We start from the raw sequence: 23,728 nt of genomic DNA on the forward strand, positions 1-23,728 counted from the left end.
TTGGTCTACCAATTTCTCTCCTTCCCTCAGGTTTCCCACTATATTTCATGTCGCAAACCTAATATATTTTTTCCTTTTGACATGCCTTGGCCATTTTCCAATTACTCTACTCTTATCAGGTTTCTGTACAATTAGTTTTTTTTCCGGGATGAGGCTGTAAACTCCATGCTCAACCCCAACCTGGAGGACCAGGCCTCTGAATTCCTATCCTCCCGAGACAGCGTAGCCCAGCTATACTCCCAGGCACCCATTGGATAGGAGGCTGGGTGGGCCATAGAACAGGTCTGGACTGCTACTATACTGACTGAGCTACGGCAATCTAACTCTAACTAGCGACATCTCTCGCGATGAGCATGTACTTTGTATAAGTAACTGTTTATCTCTGCGGATAGATGTCAGGAATGCATCTTAGCCTACTCCCACATCATGTTGCTTTGATGGTTGTTGGTATTATCTGTACTCGGCAACACTGGGTAATACCAAAGAGTTTTTCGTCATTGGTTGAAACATATTCAAGAATATAATGGTAATCTGTGATTAGAAGAGCTGTTGGCGCTGACAATTTTGTAAGTGGTTTGTTGGTGTCTGAAGTAAAGATTTTGTATGTGATATCCATGTTAAAATGAAAGGACATGTGAATGATGAAAGTTTCAGTACACAACCGTGTTTTGTAACTTATGCTTTAGAGATGCCCTATGGTGGTTTGGATTCGATCTTCACACATGTACATTCCTCATTAATATTGAACAACTTTTCTCCTTCCACATTTGTCTTTCTCATGTGAGCCAATACACATACGTGGCCGTTGTTTTCGGAACTTGTGTTGAAGGGTATCTCATGATTTTATTAATATTTTGCAGGACTGGGCACTTTTCGTAATTTTTGTAACGTCTTACCAATTATAAATATATTTGCTTTTCTCAAATTACAGTAAGCAAATGTGGAACAAGTCTGATTACAATTATATTGCATTTAGAAAATGCAGTCGGGTCATGGAGACATGAAATGTAAGAAAAAGAAAGTAAACACAGTAATTCCATGGAGCAGAATCCTTGCTTAGGTGGACATTAGATTTCCTTCCTTTTATGAGCCAAGTGGTTTATTAGGCTGTACGCATACTGATAGCAGTCTCAAGCTTTGAGGGACTCCATGTTTAGCTTTACCCCCTAGTATTTTGCATATGAATGCTTCCAGTCTTGTCAATTAATAATAAAATATGTAAGACTTCTGGAAGTAACTGATTACATGAAGACCTGTGTGTAGATGGGAAGATAACTTTAAAATGGTTCTTTAAGATGCAGGTTGGAAGAGTGTGAAGTGGATTAATGTAGCTCAAGATAGCCAAAAGTGGTGGGCTCATGTTTACATGGTAATTAACATTTAGTTCCATGAAGGGCAAGGAATTTCTTGACTAGCTGGGAGTCTGTCAGCTTTTTAAAGACTGTGCTTCAAGTGGTCTCTTCCTCTTCAGACTTTCCATTCAAACTTTGTGTGAAATTCTGTTCATGTGTGCTATCTGCCCTGGCCATCTCATTCTCCTTGTTGTAATGATAATCATATTTGGCAACATTCTGGAAACAAGGTGAACTGTGATATGAGTCAATATGTTTGGTACTTGTTTCCTTGCAGTTTTTTCTGTCATCAATATGATGGACCGTATCATCGCTTTGGTTGACATGGATTGCTTTTACTGTCAGGTGGAGGCACGGCTGAATCCCTCCTTGAAAGGAAAGCCATTGGCTGTGGTGCAGTATAACAAGTGGAAAGGTGGAGGGTGAGATGTTGTAGAAACATTCTCTGAAATAGAATTTTGTTGATTTTCAGAGAAGGGCCAATTTTTGTATTCTTTTTTCAAACAATAAATCAGTAGTGTCTTACACAGAAATTAATATTGAATAATGAATAGTAAATCACATCTAGTATAATATTACAAAATCAAGTTTAACATTTAATACCTACACCTATGCATGGCTCCTTCCCTGACATGACATGAAATATCGATAATGAAAAACACAAATAGGAATTTTTATAATGACATATATACTAGATAAAGAACTGCACCAACTGTTGAAATTTAAATTAAATAGATGTAACTCAATTACTCAATTAAAATTAAGTTTATCTGCCCAAATTAATACAGTCATCCAAACAATACCAGTATTTGTAGGATTTGAGGTTTTCACAGCGGTGAATCTGAAGATTGCTGCCTTCTGGGTTATTGCGCTGTATAGTCTGGTAGATTTCCACCAACATTTCGGAGGTCATACTGCCTCCGTCATCAGGGCAATGAATGTCATTCATCTACCAGACTACTTGGCGCAATAACCCAGAAGACAACAATCTTCAATAGCAGTATTTATGTGACTTTACTAAACCACCTTTGTTTTGTTTTTACTGTGTTGGCATCACTGAGTTATTTTAATTTGGTGTGGTTCATTTGTTTACATGTGCAGACTGCTTGTTCTCAAGGGTATCAGGAGAACAAACACTGTGGGGAGAAAGGTGACATGATATGGGTTTTGATTGTACTTTTTCAACAGAATGTAACCCAGCACAGATTAACTAACTTCATCAAGCAGAGTCCTTCTTGAGAAGCTAAAGTCGGCTAGTCAAGAATTCCCTGCCCTTCATGGAAACCAAGGTTCATTATCATGTTCACAAGAGCCCATCATCAGTTACATATCCAGCATATTAAAGAGAGAAAAAATATTTTGTCATTGTTTCATCTAAATAATCTCTGGATCCTCCCTTCTAACTTATTATCAGGGCTGTGGAGTCAGAGTTGGAAGCAATTTTATGTGGAGTTTGAGTCAGTACATTTTTACGAACTCCGATATAAAATTTTAAGAAAGTACCATTTTAACACTTTAGCTACTGTGAGAGCTGGTGGCTGCCTCACGCTTAGGGAGATTCGATGATGCATTGATCCACATGGTGCGGGGGGAAATGCTTTGTAAGTTTGGCTCTGGTATCTTACGAATACAAACTGTCTACAATTCAACTGATTTCTGCAATAACCATTAGACTTATATTTAAATATAGGTTATAAGTCTAAAAAGTAGCCTGATGATTCACGTGGTGGTGGCGATGAAATCTCTTTATGGTACCATTTACCATTTTATTAGATTTACCATTATTAATACATACTGAGCTTTTATGAAGGAGTCCGAGGTTTTAATACTGAATCCACAGCCCTGCTTATTACACTCCATTTGTACCTTTAAGTCTCTCCTGTGGTTGAAATAAAGGGCCCAGTCATGTGATTAAACACAAATGAACAGCACCATGTTAATTATCACTGATTAATATTTATTTATTTTTTGTTTCTAGGATCATTGCAGTGAATTATGAGGCTCGTGAATTTGGTGTCACAAGAAGTATGAGAGGGGATGAAGCAAGGAAGAAGTGTCCAGACATAATACTTGTTCATGTTCCAGAAGTTAGAGGCAAGGCAGATCTCTCAAAGTAAGTTTGAAACTTTTCATGTTTCTTTGTTGCCCGAGAGCACCATGAAGGACTTCTATCATTTCATCAGTAGATGGTTGGGACATTGAATTTCCATGGTCTAAAGTTTGAAGCTTTTAATTTGTCTTGTGTTTTTTTGGGCTCTCCTGCATTTTGTTGTTATGATATCGTACCAACAGCATTTTCAGAATGAGTTATTATTTGCCTTTCAGATATCGTGATGCAGGGCGAGAAGTGGTGGATGTTTTCTGTCAGTTCAGTGAATGCGTTCAGAGAGCCAGTGTTGATGAAGCCTATATTGACATCACTGAATCTGTTGAGCAGCGAATTAACAACCTTTATCAAGTGCAGCCATCTCACTTACCTACAACATTTGTGGTTGGATCCACGGATATTGACAGTAATGATGAGGGTTAGCTGAGAGCCAGGTGGTTGGTGATTCAATTATAAATTAATTAATTTTTTAATTAAATCCTAGGGTATTAGTGCCATGTTTTGGCAGTATGTTATTGTATTTAACAAATGAGTAGAGTTGAATCATGGATCAGTACATCTATTTTTGTTTGTGAGAATATTCGAAACTAAGAAAAATGGAAGCAACAGAGGGCAGTGAGAATTACATAGCAAGGAACTTAATTTATGCTCTTCACATAATACCATATTTTTTCAAATACTCTATGCCCCTGAAAAAGCACACACTCCAGTGTTTATAATTTTTAAGAAATATGATAATTGTAGAATTAATACTAAAGACCAGAAATAATAAATTGTATTAATGTGCCATTTCCCACCATATAAATTTATATGAGCATATGCTGTGGCTAATGAAACTGCAGTAGCATGAAAAATTAATAAAAGAATACACCATCTTAATTACTGTTACCAGTATACTTCAGTGTGAATGAGATGAGCAGGTCATGTGGCGCGCATGGATGGGGCAAGAGTTGTGCACCGGGTATTGGTTGGGAAGCCTGAGGGGAAGAGACCGCTGGGGAGACCTAAACATAGATGGGAGGATAATCTCAGGTGGGATCTATCGGAGATAGGAGTTAAAGGAGACTGGACTTTATTGGCCCAGGACAGGGTCTGGTGGAGGGCTTTGGTTAATTTGGTGATCAACCTTCGGGTTCCGTAAGCCATCTAGTTAGTTAGTATACTTTAGTGTTACTGTTGCAGCTGACTGAATTGATCTTGTCATGAAGATTTCTGTCTTCTGGGTTGTTGCGCTGTGTAGTCTGGTAGATGTTTACCAACGTTTCAGAGGTCATACTGCCTCCGTCATCAATCCTCCAAACTACAGTACCAGAACTCTGTGAAATGCACACTTTTTTCCATTGTGCAGTACTTGTTTGTCATCTTAAACAGAAAGTTTCATTTAAAAGATTTCTGCAACCAACCTCAGTATGCGCTGAAGCACTAGATCCCAATTCTGATGATTTGTAGTGCCTTTGGCTGACATATTTTACATGATATTGAATAACCAAACTGCCACCTCTCTTTTAAATATGAAGAAAACTTGTCTTCTGCCACTGAAATTTTTGCTTTTTGATTATGAATCACCTGTTCAGGACTGCTATCTTGTAGCTTACTTCAGTCTCTCTGACACTGTGGCATGATTTTCTGTCTGTTCTCCAAAAATCTTAATTTTCTCAAGGACAGTAAATCATTGTGCTCCTTTATTTCCAGTGGTTGTGTTTGTCCATGTTATTAATCTTATCAGCTTACATGGTGGGGAGGTCAGTGTGACACTGTCTGCAATTGCTGTACTCTGTACCACCGTCAAAAATGATCTTTCTTATTGTATGCACAGTTTGCATAGTGTACACATATGACAAAAGCATTGCTGTATAAAATCTTTCTTGACTGATGAGTATCTCTTTGTCATCCTATTTCATAAACCAAGCTGTAACAAGCTGAGCCAAGTTCAGGTGACTAGCAGACAGAATAATTAAAATTGACCCTTATAGCAAAAATATTTTACTAATGAAGGAATAGTGTGACTGAGAATGTTACATTTAGCAAGGAGTGTCTTACGCTGATTTGACAGTTGATAATGCACACTTGTTTATTATTTCTTGCAAGAAAAAGAGAAAATTTGAAGGTCAATCTTCTTCACCCAATTGCTGTCACAGGTTACAACAAAGATTTTACCAAAGTTTATGCTTTAGAGAAAACTATAATCTGCTGCAGTCAGATTTTGTAGACTTTTAAGCCAGTTTATTGTTTAATTTTACAGATGGCAGACAGCGAGGCCTCGTCTCATGGCTAGAGAACATCTATGAATTGCAGGATACAGCACAGCAAAGGCTGGCTGTGGCAGGCATCATTGTGGAGGAGATGAGGACAGCAGTGTTCCGTCAAACGGGCTTCCGTTGCTCTGCAGGGATATCCCACAACAAGGTTTGTTTAATATGCTATTAACCCTGCAGTATTTTCTTTACTGCTGGGATTAAATATACCAAAATGTAGTGCCTATAATAAAACAAAATTTGAAGAACTGTCTTCTGGGTTGTAGCGCCATGTAGTCTCGTAGAAATTTTGTATAAAGGTACGTTATAAATATTCCTAAAAACTGTATATAGAATATTATTTATAAATCATTAATTACAAATATAACAATATTGCGAAACTTTAAGATTGTTATCATTCAAATTTAATGTAGACAGAATTTGTACGTAAGTAATAAATAAGCCCTTACGACTACTACTATTATTGTTGTTGTTTTTACTATTATAATACTCGTATCATATTATTTACAGTTGCAGGCGTTAACAAGGTTTTAACTTTAATAGGATTTGATGCTATGTCCATCTCTGCATAAGCCCAGTATGTACTCTTCTGCATTTTATTGTTTGATTTTATACTTGAACTATCTAAATATGGTAGTAAAAACAATATTTGTAGGTTTGCAGGTTTGTGTGAAAAGAACAGAGGCTTAATTAGTTCTGCTCAGAATTGCTTGTTCAGTCCCCTTTCTTCATTTTGTAAGGAAATGGCTTTTTAAGTCCAGGTTTATGTCTCCCTCTAATACTAGTTGAAATTTGGATTGCTTTACAAGAAACAGTCTGAAGTTCATGTGCCTCTGTGGGTGTGTAAACTTCTGATGTGGGAGTGACTCAAGCTCCATGTAATGCAAAGAGTCTCTCTCTCTTTAATGTAAAGTAAAATAAAGTGTCCTGCTACATGCCTATGCAGGCACTTGGGGGGAGTGGAGGTATAGCTCCTACTCTTTCTTGACCTCGGCACCAGATGGGGGCTAGTGGTCGGCATCACGCCTCGGCCGTGCTTTACCTCCAGGAAAGGACCCCGGTACCCATTGGATAGGAGGCTGGGTGGGCCCCAGAGCCGGTCTGGACGCAGAGGCTAGAGGAAAACTCCTCTGCCCCCGTCGGGGATTGAACCCTGATCGTCGAGCCTGTAGCTAGTCACTATACTCATTCTCTCTTTAATGTAGTGTAATGTAAAACCAAGCAGCCACATGAAGCTTGTAGTTCGATGTTAGCATCATTTGCCACCGATAACTTTGTATGTCGGAGCTGTAGTTGTAAACTTTACATAAACTATGGATATACACATTTTCCATGTACAAGGCACTTTTCAGCCTTAGATTTATATTGTTTCCACTCAGGAAGTGTTAAATATAGATAGAGGTCTCTTTTGGTCAGTAAACGGTATTGAATTACAAAAATGGAATGTTAGAGCAGCTGTAATCACAATGTTGATTTTTGAAGCATCCGACGATACGCATTGTTAAGGGCAAGATAGTTCAAATGCCTTTCCCAGAATATTGCATTTTTCTGGATTTTTAGGTGTTATTTGCACAGTCTGTGATGAGAGAAGAATGCTGTTCACAATTTGTACTTCTGATGATTTTAGTTTCACTGTGTGACAACTCTAAATACTATAAAATCTAAAAGAAATATCCCTTTCATGAAACACTACTTGTGTAGAAAATAAAAATCAAACTTTGAAAGCTTTTAAACTCTAACCCGTGAAGAAAATCTGAAAGTAAATTTCCACTGTATGCAAAAATTTAGTAGTGTTGGACCAAGAATCATTACTCTATTGTACATAGAGATCTGGCAGTAGAATGTAGATCAGTACATTTTAACATATAATCCTGCTGCTATTAGTAATGTAAAAGATATAGGTGTACTTGGTACACAAAAGAATTTGTAAAATTTTGGAAAATGTTGACTACCTTGAACATAATAGACTTTTAAGATGAGTGTGACCATGTGTGCTTCAGATCTTAGGCAAGTTGGCATGTGGCCTTCACAAGCCAAACCGGCAGACAATTTTGCCACCTGCTGGTGTGATGGATCTATATAAAACTCTGCCAGTCAGGAAAGTGCGTAATCTTGGTGGCAAGTTTGGTTGTGTCGTGGTGGAACAGCTGGGTTGCAAGGTCATGGCTGACTTGCTGCAGTTTACTGAGAGGCAGTTGCAGCAGCAGTTTCATGAGAAGATGGGGTATGCATTCCAATATTTATCAAAACGTAGAATTTATCTGTCTCATGGAAGAAGTGTTATTGAATATGTGCATAACTCATTTATGATTCAACCAGGGTGAGTTGTCCTATGATGAAGCCTTTTACATTTTTTGTGTTCACTCTTTCCCTACTCATTTTTGTGTATGCTTCCTCACTGTATCTCTACACCTGGTCCTTGTTCTCTTTAATGGTTTATTCAGTTTCTTCATATGTTTTGTGAACTGAATTCTGTAGTCATCCCTGCATAACACTGTGAACCACTGTATTCTTAATGTGACCATAATCTCTTTTAATGTTCATACCATCAGATCTTGTTTATGTCTTGTTTCAAATTGTATGCTTTGTATTTATTTATACTCCAAAAAAACTTTATCTTTAATTGTTTTGAACTGCTTCATAACATTTATATAGGGTTAGTCAGAAGTATGTTTACAAACTTCGTGTGCATGTTCCTGGATCAAAAATAAGAAAAAAATATTGTTATGAACATGTGGTCTCAATTGCTTCTCTTTCGAAATAATAGTCAAAAAATAAATTTTAATGTATGCCTTTATTGCCAAGTATAAGGACAGGGATGTTTCTTTATAACATATGCTCAAAGGATGTTCCTCCACTCTTCACACATGCCCGAGTACGACGTACACAAGACTGACGGATTCGTTTGCACACTCCAGGGTTTCCTCGAATCATCTTGCATGCATTCTGCACACGTCCCCATAGGTCGTCTTCATTGTTTATGGGTGATGCATAAACGACGGACTTCAAGTGACCCCACAGATAAAAGTCCATTGGAGTCAGGTCCGGTGACATCGGTGGCCATGCTACTGGGCCACCACGCCCAATCCATCGCTGAGGGTACTGTTCATTGAGATGATATCTGACGCGATGGGAGAAGTGTGCTGGGGCTCCGTTGTGCATAAACCATATTTGTCTTGTTTTCAGTGGTACATCTTCAAGGAGACATGGCAAGTGTCTTCTTAAGAGTCACTGATATAAGTTCCTCTTAGACGCAATGGAAGCATGTGTGGACCAATAAGCATGTCGCCAACAATTCCTGCCCAAACGTTAATTTAAAATCTTTGCTGGAAGCTGGATTCACTTTGATATAAAGTCAATTCATTGAAACTTTTTTTGGCTATTATTTCAAAAATGAAACATTTACGACCCCATGTTCATAGGAACATTTTTTCTTATTTTTGATCCTGGAACACGCACACGAAGTTTGTAAACATACTTCTGACTCACCTTGTATAATATGTGAAGCTTCATATATACATAGTGTCACTAGCCTTGCTACTCTTTATGAATGTCGTGCTATGAGAAAACATGTTCTAGTTCAGTTTTGTTATATATGAACATAAATAAAGTAATCAAAGCAAATAATTTTTCCAGAAATCTTTATAACACAAGTATATCTCTGTATAAACAACTTTATCATTGTCCCAAGTTATTTTGAGCTGTGCTTAGATGTTTTATGATGTATAGTTGACCTGAAGTTTTCACATACAGTCATTGTTCATTTTGCTATATTCAAATAGATCTGTCTGAATCCGAGTCTGTAATATTTACTTCTTTCATGAACGGTTTATCAACAGAAATATCATCCTCTTCACTAATGTAACTGTCAGAGTTACTCTTATGTTCCATAATCATATACAGCATGCTGCAATTAAACATCTGACAGGAACTGGTGTTCCTTGAGTGCTTTCTTTATAGAATCAAAGTTATGAAAGGATTTGAGGTTTTCACGGCAGTGAGTCTGAAGATTGTTGTCTTCTGGGTTGTTGCAATGAATGGTCATTGCCCTGATGATGAAGGCAGCATGACCTCTGAAATGTTGGTGGACATCTACCAGACTACATGGCACAACAACCCAGAAGACAGCAGTCTTCAAAGTTATGAAAATTGCTAGGAGACATCTACAGGATGATTCAAAAGGTTAGGGCCAAACTGAAGGAGCATATAGAGGGACTCAGAGAGAACAACTTTCGAATGGGAATCCATGTCCTCCGAAGTTATCCTGAGTCAGACGAGGCCATTGAAGGTAGGGAAGTCTGATAACATACCGCTGAAATAATCGTACTTTGCTATTCTCCTACTAGCTTAATTTTGTTTTTTTATTAATGTACAAGGATTACATTAGCAATCTTACAAACCAGATTTACAACAGGTGTTCAAAGTGGTGTCCTCCATATGTGCTTGCCCCTGAGCTCTGCAAGAGTGTATCATTCCATTTGACGTAGCAGTGAATGTTAAAAGATTATGAAAGCAGCAAGACACCAGTCACTATCAAGTCGCCATCACAAACAACCCAGGAACCTCTGCGCTCACAACTAACCAACATGAGACTACAAAAGCGGCAATACACCAGTCACTATCAACTCACAAACACAATGTAAACAGGCCAGGGGCCTCTGTAGAATCTGACGGAATACGTGTGATTCAAAATCGAGCTAGTAGGAGAATAGCAAAGTACGATTATTTCAGCGGTATGTTATCAGACTTCCCTACATTCAATGGCCTCGACTGACTCAGGATAACTTTGGAGGACATGGATTCCTATTCGAAAGTTGTTCTCTCTGAGTCCCTCTACACACTCCTTCAGTTTGGCCCTAACCTTTTGAATCACTCTGTAGACTGCATGTAGCATGTAACATTTCTCAGTGTGTTCTCTTGTAATCACATTTTGGTGGGTGTCTGTTGAACTTGTAAAACGTGGTGCAGTGTTCATTTATCCACACACTACAGCCATTCCACCTTTCTAATGTTATTGGGATTTCCACCCAGTATAAGACAGCCATTGTATTGACTGATGAACATTTATATTAATTCTGGATTGTTGTGTTTTTGTGTCTTGTCCATCGCCTGGTGTTATAAAACACAGTGTTTTGAGAAATGGATCTGTCCTTATCTTCATGTGTAGTGAAAGGGGCTCCTTCTCTGTGGGGTCCATTAGAATGAGCTAATCCCACAGAGTAGGTCCCTCCTTTACCGTTTGTAGATGAGGACAGACCCTTTTCTTGAAACGTTGTGTTTTATAACACCAGGTGATGGACAAAGTCCAGAAACCCAACAATCCGGATTGTATTACATCATTGTCAGAACCTTTCAGAATTGGGCTCTATTCATATTCCAGAACATGGCTCTACAACATAGCAAGAGGCATTGACAGTGATCCTGTGACGAAGAGGCTTGTGTCTAAGTCAGTTGGCTGCTGCAAGAAGTTCCCTGGGAGACAGGCACTGACCACCAAGACAGACGTATGTTCAACACATTGCAGTTCAGACATTCCATTCAGTGGTTTTCTTCAGTCCCTCCAAGCAACTGCTGGGACAGTACCAAAAATTGGCTTTGGCTGCCTCTTTCCTTTCCATATCATAATTTACAAACATGATAACATTTGTTGATATAAAATGATTAAAAATGCATTGTTAATGAACCTAAAATTACTCACATTCCACTGACAGTCCATTTGTCTGTTACGTAAGTGATATAAACATGCCCAAGAATTTTATCTGCTAGTCACTTGAGAGATCTCAGTGTAAATATGAGAATAAAATTAAAATGGATCTTAGGAGATGGAGGTTGTAATGATTTTAAAAGGATTGAGCATTCTTGGGATTAGGTTCTTTGACAACATGGACAAAGTTTTGGTTAAAAAGAAACAGGCAATATTTTGAGTAGCAGAGTAATTGTTAGTTGCTGAAACACCCTGAAGATTATTGTCTTCTGGTATGTTGGGCTGTGTAGTTTGGTATGTATTGCCACAGTGATGGAGGCATAAACTTTTACCAGACTATACAGTTCAACATCCCAGAAGATGGTAGTCATCTTAATACTCACTGCTGTGAGAACCTGATATCTCACCACAAAACACCTTATTATTTGTTACTTAGTGGATCAGCCAATCTTGAGTCTTATTTGACACAAAAAAGTTAAAATACCTGCCATTTTAAAGCACAGTAATAATTTGTTGTTACAGATAAACACAGTACAGAGATATATGGTTACAGTTCAAAATAGTAATTTTTTCCAGTCGATTTCTATCAGAAAACTTTATTTCCAGAACTCTAAATATGTATTCAGTCAACTATGACTGTTTCCTGCGTTACTAAGTCTTACAACTACCAGGCACCCATTATGGCTCTGCTGTAGGTCCCCTTTGTGAATGATCATTCTCAAAATGATCTCATGTTCATGGTTGGGAGTAGCAGAATCTACCTGTGGTTGCTGCCACCCCCAAAATAGATTCTGTGCTCTTGCCTAGGTGAGCATAGAACAGAAAGATCATTGTAGACCATACTTTGAGGCATTTGGTACAAATAACAATGAAGTACGAAATGTCGCACATCATATCTCGGAACTGACAGCAGAACAGAAGAGCATTGGAAACATGGAGTTTACTATATCTTTATTAAACATATTACAAATTAAAAATTAAATTAAATCTGTGGCGTAACAGCTCCAGAGAGCCAAAGGCGACTAGCTTGACTGCTGGCCTCACATTCACATGCCTAAGCAGAGGTGAACGATCATCCAACCAGATACAGGGTGACGTGTGGTCAGCACGACGAACCCCCAGCCATTGCTAGCTTTCCTGACCAGATTACGCTACCCATTGTAGCTCCCCAATTTCCTCACGATGCTGGGTTGGCACCGGTCCCATACACTGGTCGAAAGCTCATGAGAAAATTTCTTCTCCCCCGAGACTCGAACCAGCGCGAATTCCGTGTCACCAGTCCGATGAATGATGCCTCAGACTGCGCGGCTACGGTGCGGGACGCACATATTACAAATACTATTACAAATTTTGGATATGCTATGGACCCAGTCTTATAATGTTCCAAATTTGGATACAGGATTTTATCTTTGAGCTCCAGAAAGATACCAGGCCTCCACTTTTTATCAGAATTTAGAAATAGTCTTCTGCTATTTTTTCATATAATCTGTAGTTTTCACTGGTTACAGTGTCAGTAATGGCCTAAAAATTCAACCTTTGTTTCAGTGTTGACACCATTGCTTTATTAAAGAGGCAGATTTGTGAAGATACTTTGATTTCTAAATAAGTTGAGAACATTGCTTCATATATGTAGTTTTAAAGTTCCAAACAAGCCTACTGGGTACTTGTCGATGTTGTAAGTGTGCATCTTATTATCCTTGAATTGGTACCATTGCCCCAGTTATAGTGGTTTCCATTAGTGTTTTATTTCAGATGAAATTATAACTTGATGTGCTCCTGGAGTAGATCACTTTTTTTATTTAAAAAATAAAAGAACTTAAGTGTATCTGATTTATGTCTGCAGGTGCAGTTTTGGTTGTCTGAGTTGTCTGCTGAAGTTGCAGAACGCTTGGCTAAGGATCTAATAGAGGTGAGTATGACTAGTGATTTTTTGTACTTTGCTTCTGTATCTGTGTTTGCCTAATTAGATTACTGTTAATAGTACTATGGACAATAGGTGATGCTATGTGTGAGCAGCATTCTGCCCTTTTTTCGTGCAAGAATAACATGATGGCTGTGCAAATTTAAAAGGTAGAGTCATTAATTAGCATTCGCTGTAGGGTATTCAGAACTAATATGATGATGTGTGAAAAGTATGCAACTTTCTATGGGGGTTATTTTTAGGGGAATTGAAAGTAGAAACTAGGTGACTGCAAAGAATATTTATGTTTGGCTGTGATAATTGTTGTCCACTGACAATGTAGTTTTCTTCATTTTACCTAGAGTTTTCTGTCGTGTATACCTTTGTTTCTGAGTTGGTAATAAGACAAGTGTGTATGGAGATACTATAACCAAATCCTTCCTTGTGCTATCAGATGTGAAATTATTACATTTAGACTGTAGAAGTAGCATGTGTGGGTTGAGGCATGTGCATGTATTTCTAGTGTTTTATAGTTCTTTTGGTTCACGATAATAGTGTAGTGTAAAAGTCAATGTACCAAAGTCTGATTGTGTCAAAATTGAAAGCGGAAAAAAATGTTTTCATTTATACTGTACATCCTAAGGCAGACTCTTCGCCATGTTGATCCCCTCTGCCATTTCAATTCTCTCTTCCTCTTTTGCCATGACGTGGCTCAAGCTCGGATCTATCTTGTGTTTACTGTTACAACGTGGCGCTTAGTCTCTGTGTCCTTTGTCTACCTCTGTTGCCCACCATTTTGGCAGACAGCAGCATTATCTTTACCTTTTACCTCTTGTTAAGAGATACTAAATTGTCAGTAAACCTTTTTAAATTCTGTTATGGTCCAGTGGTTGTAGTGTAACCAATGCACTTACTATGAAGCTGAATGACGTTGTACATTGTGGCTTACATGTTGATTGGCTGTGCAGAACAAGAGACGAGCCAAACTCTTGACTGTGTCGTACCACCAAGACATCAATTCAGACTTCACATCCAGCTCACGTTCTGGCCCACTTACTTCATATGATCCCCAGAGGATACAGGCCGATGCCTTTGAACTGGTTAAGAAAAGCAACACTGGCTCTGTGGGTGGACCTGATGTGTGGTAAGTATGGTTCACATGCAGCTGCTGTGTGAGGCATGGGTTTAAATCCTGTCCAGAGAATGATCTCTGTAATGGAGTTTCATTCTGTATCATTCTGACTGATCACCTGAGAAAATTTAATTGCATCTGATATTGAGAATGTAAAATTGTATATTAACCATGAAATTGAGGATAGATTTAAGAAAACAGTGGAAAATGAATTACAATATTTTCCATGTGCTTTGTAGTTTTTTCCTATTCCATTAGCTACATTGTTCATTTATTGAAAACTCATATTTTTTGTTACAAATCTAATATACTAGACATCATTTTGTGTAGTCAGATGTAATCCCTTATGTTTTGTTAGGCATTCACTGTATTTTATAGTATTTCAGTTAAAATTTGTAGATGTTAGATCTGTTTTTTTGTCATATGCAGGTTTTTTATCATAAAAACCATTCTTGAGAGAGGTGATGATGTTTGACATCACATTAGGGATTATGTTTCACTGGTGTGGATAAAAATTAAATTATCCTTTCAGTGTACACACTCAACCACTCCCATTCCCTTAACAGAAAATTTTATTGAAAACCGTCAGTAATTTCAAAGATAAAACAGGTGGACAGACACAGAAATTGCCCGTCTTAAATTCACTTTATGCAAATAAACAAAATTGGTTATTACTGGGACAGAGGATTTTTCCTCTAGCCTCTGCGTCCAGACCGTCTCTGGGGCCCACCCAGCCTCCTATCCAATGGGTACTGGGGTCCTTTCCTGGGGGGTAAAGTGCGGTCAGGGCAGTTATGCTGACCACTCACCCCCATCTAGAGCCGAGGTCAAGAATGAGTAGGAGCTATACCTCCACTCCCCCCAAATGATTTACATGGCGTGTAGCATGACAGCTTTTACTGGGACAGGATATTTCAGCTATCTTTTTGGGTTAAGAAAACAGGTGTCTCTTGTGTTTGAATTTGAGTTTTTGATCAGGTTGTATTACTTCTGCTTTTATGAAACTCAGTGGGGCTTGTATTCATGATGAACCGGATTCAAATCTTAGCTTACAGCCTATCTACACCTTCTTTCTCACCATTCATAAATGTCATTTGCCAGTAACCCTTTCTGTGCCTTGACCCATTGTGATGGTTGGAGGTTAGTCTCCTGTTATAAGTCATGTGTGTGTGTGTGTCTCAAGAGATAACAACACCATGTATAATGTTTCACTTTTTGCTTGTCTTGGATACAGATATCTCTTATATGTTATACAGTGTCTTTGGAACAGCTTGTTAATTCTTGCATAACCAGTAGCAATAAGCCTGGCAGCAAAAGAGTTAAAGAAATAACCTTATTAATTGATACAGTGTCATTGAATAATTTGATTAATCATTTGATATATTTTTACAGGAATCCACCTTTGGTGTTCCTGGGCTTGTCAGTGGGGAAGTTTGTGGACGAAGGTACAACACAGAGTTCAACAATACATGATTTCTTCAAAGCAACACAGAAGGAATCAAGCAAGGATGGCAGTAAAAATGTCACAGAATTAAAGAAGGTAGTTGATGATAATACTGATGGTGCAGACAACCATTGTATTATGCAAGTTAAGGAATGTGGAGAAATTAAACCATTAGCAAACCTAAAAAACAGTTGTGAAGTGGTAAGTGATATGTGTAAGGCTTCATCCACAAGTAAGTCATTCTTTATGAAATATTTAAAGCAACACAGCATTGCTACATGTGCTGAAACAAATATAGATCAGCCAATTTCTAAAAGTGTACTTGATCCAGACAGTGATGATGATCTATTTGAAAGCCCAGTTACAGACATGGAAACACCAAAGGAAGAGAAATCAAGCTTGCTTTCCACAACCACAAGAGCAGAATTTAATTTAGGAGCATCTACTTCTCTTGTTGGAAATCAGGTTGATGACGACACCACCGAAATGTGGGTAAGTCTTACGGAACTATTCCCGGATATCAGCAAGGCTGATGATGATGTCGTGGCCTTACTACCGACACCTTTACAAAAACGTGTCCAAGCTCAAATTGAAAAGGCAAAGCATGACTCTAATGTAAGTAGTAAACATGTATCAGCCAACTTGACATCAGATGATACTAACATGACTCACACTTCTGACTCTTGGCTTGTTGGAGGTCACACACAGGCTGAAACTGACCGAGCTACTGTGAGTTACGTTCCGTTGAATCACGGAGATGAAGCCGAGACCAGTTCTGCGAGTCACTGCAAAACAGACACATCACATGCATACCTTGTCACATCTGTGACACCAAGTATATGTGAAGAGAGTAACGCAGAGAACAATCAGAATGTAGTTTGTGAGACCTGCCCTCAGTGTAGAAAAGATGTCCCCCTGAGCGAGTATGCAGAGCACCTTGATTTCCATGCAGCAGAAAAGTTGCATAAGGAACTGAATGGTGGATCAGTTCATGTGAGAACTGCAGTGACCACTTCAACACTGCCCAAGAACCCGTCAGAACTTCCAACAAAACGAAAGCGCGGTCGTCTCCCAAGGAAGTTGTCTGTGACTGATTGCGGTAAAAAAATGAGAAGTATCACTACATTCTTTGCTCCAAAGTGAGAATACGGTTTTGTTTTGTATTTAAATGGAAAGTGATGGTTTTGTTAGCAGTTTGTAACGTCGTTCTCAGCTTTATTTCTTTTATTTAAGGAGATTCCTTTTTAAAATAATATATTTTATTTACACACGCAGTCCATCCAAAGAAAGTCTGGATATTTATTAAGGCTCTGGATAACAAAGATGGGATTCTCCTATCAATATTTAATTGCCGTATTGGATTAAAGCTTTTTAACATTTTACTGCTGAACAAATATGTTCACTGGCCACTTGCATTGCATACCACAGATTGTCAAGTATACTCACATTGTGCAGTTTTATGGTTATTGTTTTATGTTATAATGAATTTTGGTGATATTGTCATTTTTATACTGTTTTGTAGGGAGAGAAATAGTCTTCTAAAGTGTATATAACAAAGTCATCATTATGTATTAAACAAGTACCATCTTCCAAATAGGCGTGCTTCAAACAAACAGCTGGCATGCTGCTAGGAGAGAGTTATTTTGTGTCTTATTGTTCTTCAGAAATTAATTTCATGGGATATAAAATTGATTTATTTCCCTTGATTTGATATGATTTCTTTGGTGGTTGTAGTATTGAAGAGTGATTTATGCTCCACCTTATGGTTCTTTTGACGTGGTTTACTATCTCTAACATTGAACAGGCACCCTGTCCTTTTTCATTGTGGTGTTGGTGCATTGTATATATGTGTCTGGGATTCACAGTATTCTAGTGTGCAGATGAGCTGGAATTTCTCTACGCGGCTTTGGTTTTAAGTAGCAATAAGGTTTTTGAAGGCCATTGATATTTCAGGCATATGAGAAAGTGAAGAATTAGAGATTCTAATGAGAGTGAAATGTCAGACACCAGTGAATGAGGTGATAATAAAATATGGCTTCTGGGTTGCTGCGCCATGTAATCTGGTAGAAGTTTACCAGTGCTTCGGAGGTCCTTGCTGTCTCCATTATCAGGGCGATGATCTTCTACCAGAAGACAGCCATTTTCAGACTCACCGCCGTGAAAACCTCAAATACTATGTAGTGGTAATGATGTCCATGATCAAGAAGATGATATGTTATTATCTGGTAGTGAAGTTGGTGGTAGTAGTATGACTGGTGATAATTTTCTATGCCGTGTTGCCTGAAGTAAATTTACTCAATTTGAAAAACAGGATCATTTTTCAAAACAATGAATAGCATCTACACTACACTGGCAGACTATGTTTACATGATAGTGGAAAGCAAACAAACACTTGTTATATTGCAACAGACTCAGCCTGCTATGGCTTTTTCTTCACTTCATATTATAATGTAGGAAACTTGTGGGCTGAGATGGCATGCTCAGCTACCCACAGAAACTCCAGTATGCTTTGTACGCTGCATTCTTGAAGGTTTTTAGCTCATCTTCTGACAGTGGGAAACAATGCTGTCTACATCACTCAAGAAGTACCCGAAAAGAAACATTGTAAAGGCTGATGAAAACAACCGTAGACATCTGGTAATCTTTAAAGGAGTTAACAGTGCTATAAATACAAGCTCAGGCAAGCAGCCACCCTAGTGTTAAAGTGACAAACAGAACAGTGTATTACAACATAGATGAAAAAGCATTTATATCCATATAATCAGAACTGTGTCAGGTATTTTCACAGTAATTATCAGTTGTACTTGTAACAGTGAAGAAAATCCATCTTATATTAAGAACCCCCTATGGTGTAATCACTAATTACAATATGACTGGTATCAGAAGTGTGATTCAAGATGGATCCAACATTCCATTTAATTATGGACTAGCTAAATAAATAGAGACAAAAATGGGTACAGTCCAAGAAAAAACAGTATATTCTTCAGGATTTAGTGTGAGTGAAGAATATACTGTTTTTGTTATCATAAAAATGAGTAGAAACAAATTAAAAATATAAGATTTATCACTTTTACAAAGGTTGAAGGTCGATGCATTTTTGTCTAGTAAATGCCTCAACATGTTTGTAATAATATTTTTGAGCATAAAATCAGTTGTTCATCCTACTATTACAGTGTTAGCCAGAATGATCTAATATTTATACGGCACAGTATTATCATCACTAATCATTTTATTGTGTGCTGTGTTGTGTATTCTGTGAATTATGAAAGTCAAAAGGTTTTTATGATGTGCTTTGTTACTAACAAAGACTGTCATCAAAAATCATTCCCCTTACAGTTTACTAAAACTACTGTACATATAGAGATTTGTATGCGTGTGATATATAGTGCATGTGTAACAAAACTATTTTTAAGAAATTGGAATTTTTTATTCTAAAATAGTGCATGCTTTGCTGGTACAGGATTTGCTGAGAAAGAGTTGACACATTTCTATATAATATTATACTCACAAAACTTTTGTTAAACTGAACAAAATTTTTCACATGGAAACAGGGTTTTACTTCACTGTATTGAAATTTTGTAATACCAATATTTGTTATTGTGAAATATTTTTCCATGAGAGTTTATTATACTTCATTAGACGATGATCCATATTTTCATTATGCTGGCATTTGTATACTGAGATTGTGATGCATTCATAGATTATGGTATATTATTTCAGTGTTGGTCTGCCAGGCGTGACAATAACTATAAGAATTGTCACATCACGCACATGACCTTGGAATAAACCAGACCTTGTTAGGAGCATTTGACTGTGCAACTTCCCCTCCCGGTACTGGTACTATCTAGTCAGGAATCTGTGTGTTATTGTTGCAGAGGGTCAGACTAAGTCTGTAGAACTGCAGCCATTAACAGGCCCATTGTCCAGTCCTCACCTTGTACATAAGTATTGATGGAATGACATTAACAGGGAAAAACTGAATAACTCTGAAAAAAGGTGTCCTAATGCCACTTTGCCCACCACAAATTTTATATGGATTGTCCCAAGCATAAACAATTAATTTCACAGTGAGAAGCTGGTGTCTACCTAAGCCTTGGCATGGCTTTGAGAATCTGTACAGAAACACATTACACAAGAGGAAAATGTTTGAAGATTTCTGTCTTCTGGGCCCTGATATGGAGGCAGTATGACCTCTGAAACGGTAAACATCGACCAAACTACACAGCGCAACAACCCAGAAGACAGAAATCTTCATACTCACCGCTGTGAAAACCTCAAATCTTACAGGAAAATGTTTGTAGGTTGTGATTTTTGTTGTGTGGGGATTGTTTATTTATTGGCTTTTTTAATTACTCTTTGTCAACTGTATGGGTTATGCATAGTGTGTCCCAAAATTTTCCAGACTGGTTTAAAAAATAATTACATTTTTTATTGCATGTTATTCTAAATACATTCAATCTGTAGCTTCTTCTTATTACAACGATCATAAAACTTATCAAAGCATTGCTGAAAGTCCTTAGGGATAGGCTCCAGGAAGTCGGTTGCAGCTTTTTGAGTGTCTTCAGTGTCATCAAAACGTGTGTCTTTTCATTTTCAATTTTAGTTTAGGGAACAAAAAATAGTCACATGGCGCGTAAGGGGGAGTGATTAAGAACCACGACACCTTAGGATGCCAAAAAACTTGCGAACGACAATGCCTTTGTGAGCTGGGGCATTGTCATGCGAGAGTGACCAACTGCTTTCTCTCGATACTGTGGGTAAACTTTGAATTCTTACCATTAAACGCTTCAGAACTTCCAAGTAATAGTTTTCATTGACAGTTGTGCCCTCAGGAATAAACTCAACAGATGGAGCCAGCCTTTCATGGGTAATTAAATCAGTCCTGAAATTTTTGGGACACATTGTTTATATAAACAGATGGCATAATAACTGTGAATGATGATTTGGGAAGATCTTGGAAGAAATAATTTGTGACCTGTTTGAATTACTGTGCCAGAATTTGTATAGAAGGATGAAGGCTAACCACTATATAGTGGACAATGATAAAATATGGCATTTATTTAATTGGTGGTGAAACAGTTCATGACTGCTTCCTGTCCATACTTCCCAGTTAATAATTGTCGACTCATATACTTTGACGTTTTTTGACCTTGGTCACTACAGCATCATCAGATGACCTATAGATATGTGTGATTAAATTACAACTTCATTTGCAACTGCCACCAGAAGTAAAAAATATAACATCATATTCAAATACAGTGTTGCAATACAGCAATTGCTGTCTTGAATCTTTACACAGTGGTTTCATCTCAAACATATATAATCTTGAATATATTTATAGGTGATGCTTTCTTGTAATGTACAATGTCCGATGAAGGATGCAGTTTGAGAAATGTCTCATGAGGTTCAATGTGGGTAATGACAATGTGTCTTCAGCTCTGTGTCGCTGTTTCTCTAATTTTTTCTTATTTATTATATTAATTTTGTTGTTTTTAATCAGTGATGACCAAAGTTCTCGCTAAGTGCAGCTTGTTGGTAATTTTTCGTGTCCCACATCTCAGAATTCACAACTTCCTTTGAGCATCACTGAATATTTTGTGAAGTTGAAGTATTATGAAATAAATTTACAAACACATGTCTATCTGCATATATATGAATTTTCTGCATTCTTTAAAACAAATTTTATTTTACAAGATGTTTGTTTTGGGCAAAAAAAGGGAAGAATTCTGCAGAAATTTGAGGCCATACAAAGGAAACTGCACTGCAGATCCCTTAAGAGTATTGTGCTGTTCATGAGGTCAGGCAGAGGAATGTAATGTCAGGGGTCTATAGAGGCACTTTAGTATTGTTTGTTTAAGAGATAGCCACTAGAATCAATTTTCAAAGTATCACCAAACTAAAAACTCTGCATTGCCCTCCCTTATAACACACAAGTCAGCAAACTGACCTATATTTCCCCTGAAAAGTAACATTTTCTGAGTGAATTCAACTGAGTTTCTTGCATGACCAAAACTCATTTGCTGTGTAAAATGCTGCATTTAGGATTAGTTTTGGACACCACTGGTGGACCCATTATTGTGAGATTGTTTTTAAATAGAGTGTTCCTGAAATGATGTATATTTTGAAATTCACTGCTATTTCTATGTGACAGGATTTTCATATACTTGAAATATATTAAAATATATTGGTTTTTAAATTTTCAATTGTCCATTAATGAACCAGCCCCATTTCCTAAGCGGAACTACCCTCCATAATCCAGAACCTGATGTTCCTCTGTTTGTGAGCCCAAAACCAACTAATTCAGTTTGTTGGTTGGACAATTTCCTGACTGATTAATGTTGCTGTTTTGAATTTTGAGAACATTCAGACTCAGCTCAAAATTTAACAGACTATCCATACAATGTCATTCTGCCTAAAATACAGGTTTTAGCAAAAGTGTTTTAAATCAACCTAGAAATACTGATATTTCTTTTTGTACTGTATTTTGAGAGCTGTCTGTCATGACCGACATAAACACGAATTTCCTTATCATGGACATGGATGTGTTGACTTGGAAGGTAACTGAGTCAAGAAATATGTGCCACATGTCAGGTGTTCTCGACCCCTGTGCCACATGTGGCCTGCCAGTCTGCTTTGTATGTCTTGTGTACATTTTTTGTTATGTTGTCACTCTGTGTGATGAAAAATAATTGCTTGACATGTGAAAACACATCTTGTTAATACGTCAGTAAGTGTCATGAGCACCTTTTTAGCTTAGGAACGTCAAATCATTGACTAGGATTTGTTTCACTTTTGAACACTTTGAGGGATGCATATGAATTGCAACAACAGAAATTAAACCCATTACTGAAGCAATGTTAAATATGTCAGTGGTGACTGATTTTGTTAAAATTATTTTAAACTTGTTTGTAATAGTAAGTTAGGAGGATTTTTAACAAATTTTTGTGAATTAGATTGTCCTCATTCATAATCTTGCAATCTGCATACTGATAAGCGAGGATGAATATGGCTCTACATCTGGAAGACTTTGAGAACCATTGCCATATGTACTTCTTTAATTGCCTCACTTTTTGCAAAATTCGTGTATGAAGAAATAAAATAAAGGTGGATTTTTCTGTTTGTATTATGAACGTGGTTATACAATAATGAAGGTTTCAAAATATTTACTTGTGGTGGGTGGGGTACAACATTGAGGCTGTGCTGTTTAATAAGACATGAAAAGTCACTGTACAGTTAACCACATAATATAGTACATACAGATTGTATGAAGTGTGTGTCATAAGTAGTACTGGAAATGACCACATTTTGCATGCGTTAACACGTTTAATTTTATCGCTGAACACATTAACAAGGTCTCCTCGTGTGATGGACTGCATGAACTGGATAACTGCAACTGCACAGTGACTTTTTGAATGTACTGTACATGTCAGTGTTACACTTTCAATTGCTAAAAATGTTTCGTTACTTGTGTAAGCCGCAACTTTTCAAATCAACGTTACTTAGTGCACTGTCTGTTTCTGTCATACACGTTTCCTTAAGTAACAAATATTTATGAAAGTTTCTCTTTGTAGTTTTGACGAGAGCATTTGTGAGTTTTATTATTTTCATCCTCTTTGTGGTCATAAGGGCATAGATGGACAACAGTGCTTTTTGAAGGTTGTACAAATTGTTTGGTAATGAGGGTAAATTGAAAATTGTGTTGGAGAAATTGAAGTGTGAAGAAAGAAGTTTACTTTCCTAGTGACTTTTTAATTACAAATGTGTTCAATCAGTCTATTAAGATCAGGGAAAGTGTAAGAGAGAATATAACCCAAATACAAAATTAAATGATACG

At 37.5% G+C, this 23,728-nt stretch overlaps 1 protein-coding gene across 5 annotated transcripts; it reads left to right on the plus strand.

The window, feature by feature from the left end:
• The first annotated feature begins 458 nt into the window (after positions 1 to 458).
• PolH (DNA polymerase eta) lies at positions 459 to 22,097 on the plus strand. Of its 5 annotated transcripts, none has more exons than XM_022076571.2 (10): positions 459 to 566; positions 1,630 to 1,774; positions 3,331 to 3,465; positions 3,678 to 3,877; positions 5,702 to 5,865; positions 7,715 to 7,938; positions 11,095 to 11,218; positions 13,262 to 13,327; positions 14,287 to 14,462; positions 15,843 to 22,097. In XM_022076571.2, exons 2-10 carry the CDS (start codon positions 1,647 to 1,649, stop codon positions 17,035 to 17,037), a joined length of 2,412 nt encoding a protein of 803 aa, XP_021932263.1. In that variant the 5' UTR covers positions 459 to 566; positions 1,630 to 1,646; the 3' UTR covers positions 17,038 to 22,097. The 5 variants fall into 5 exon arrangements, with proteins under 5 accessions (XP_021932263.1, XP_021932269.1, XP_021932268.1 ...); XM_022076573.2 differs by lacking the exon at positions 459 to 566 and adding an exon at positions 762 to 780; XM_022076572.2 differs by lacking the exon at positions 459 to 566 and adding an exon at positions 1,351 to 1,369.
• Positions 22,098 to 23,728: the final 1,631 nt, after the last annotated feature.

Source organism: Zootermopsis nevadensis, unplaced genomic scaffold, assembly GCF_977971745.1.
Source record: "Zootermopsis nevadensis isolate Lab colony 2312 unplaced genomic scaffold, Znev_1.0 Znev_ptg000022l, whole genome shotgun sequence".
Taxonomy (NCBI): Eukaryota; Metazoa; Arthropoda; class Insecta; order Blattodea; family Termopsidae; genus Zootermopsis; species Zootermopsis nevadensis.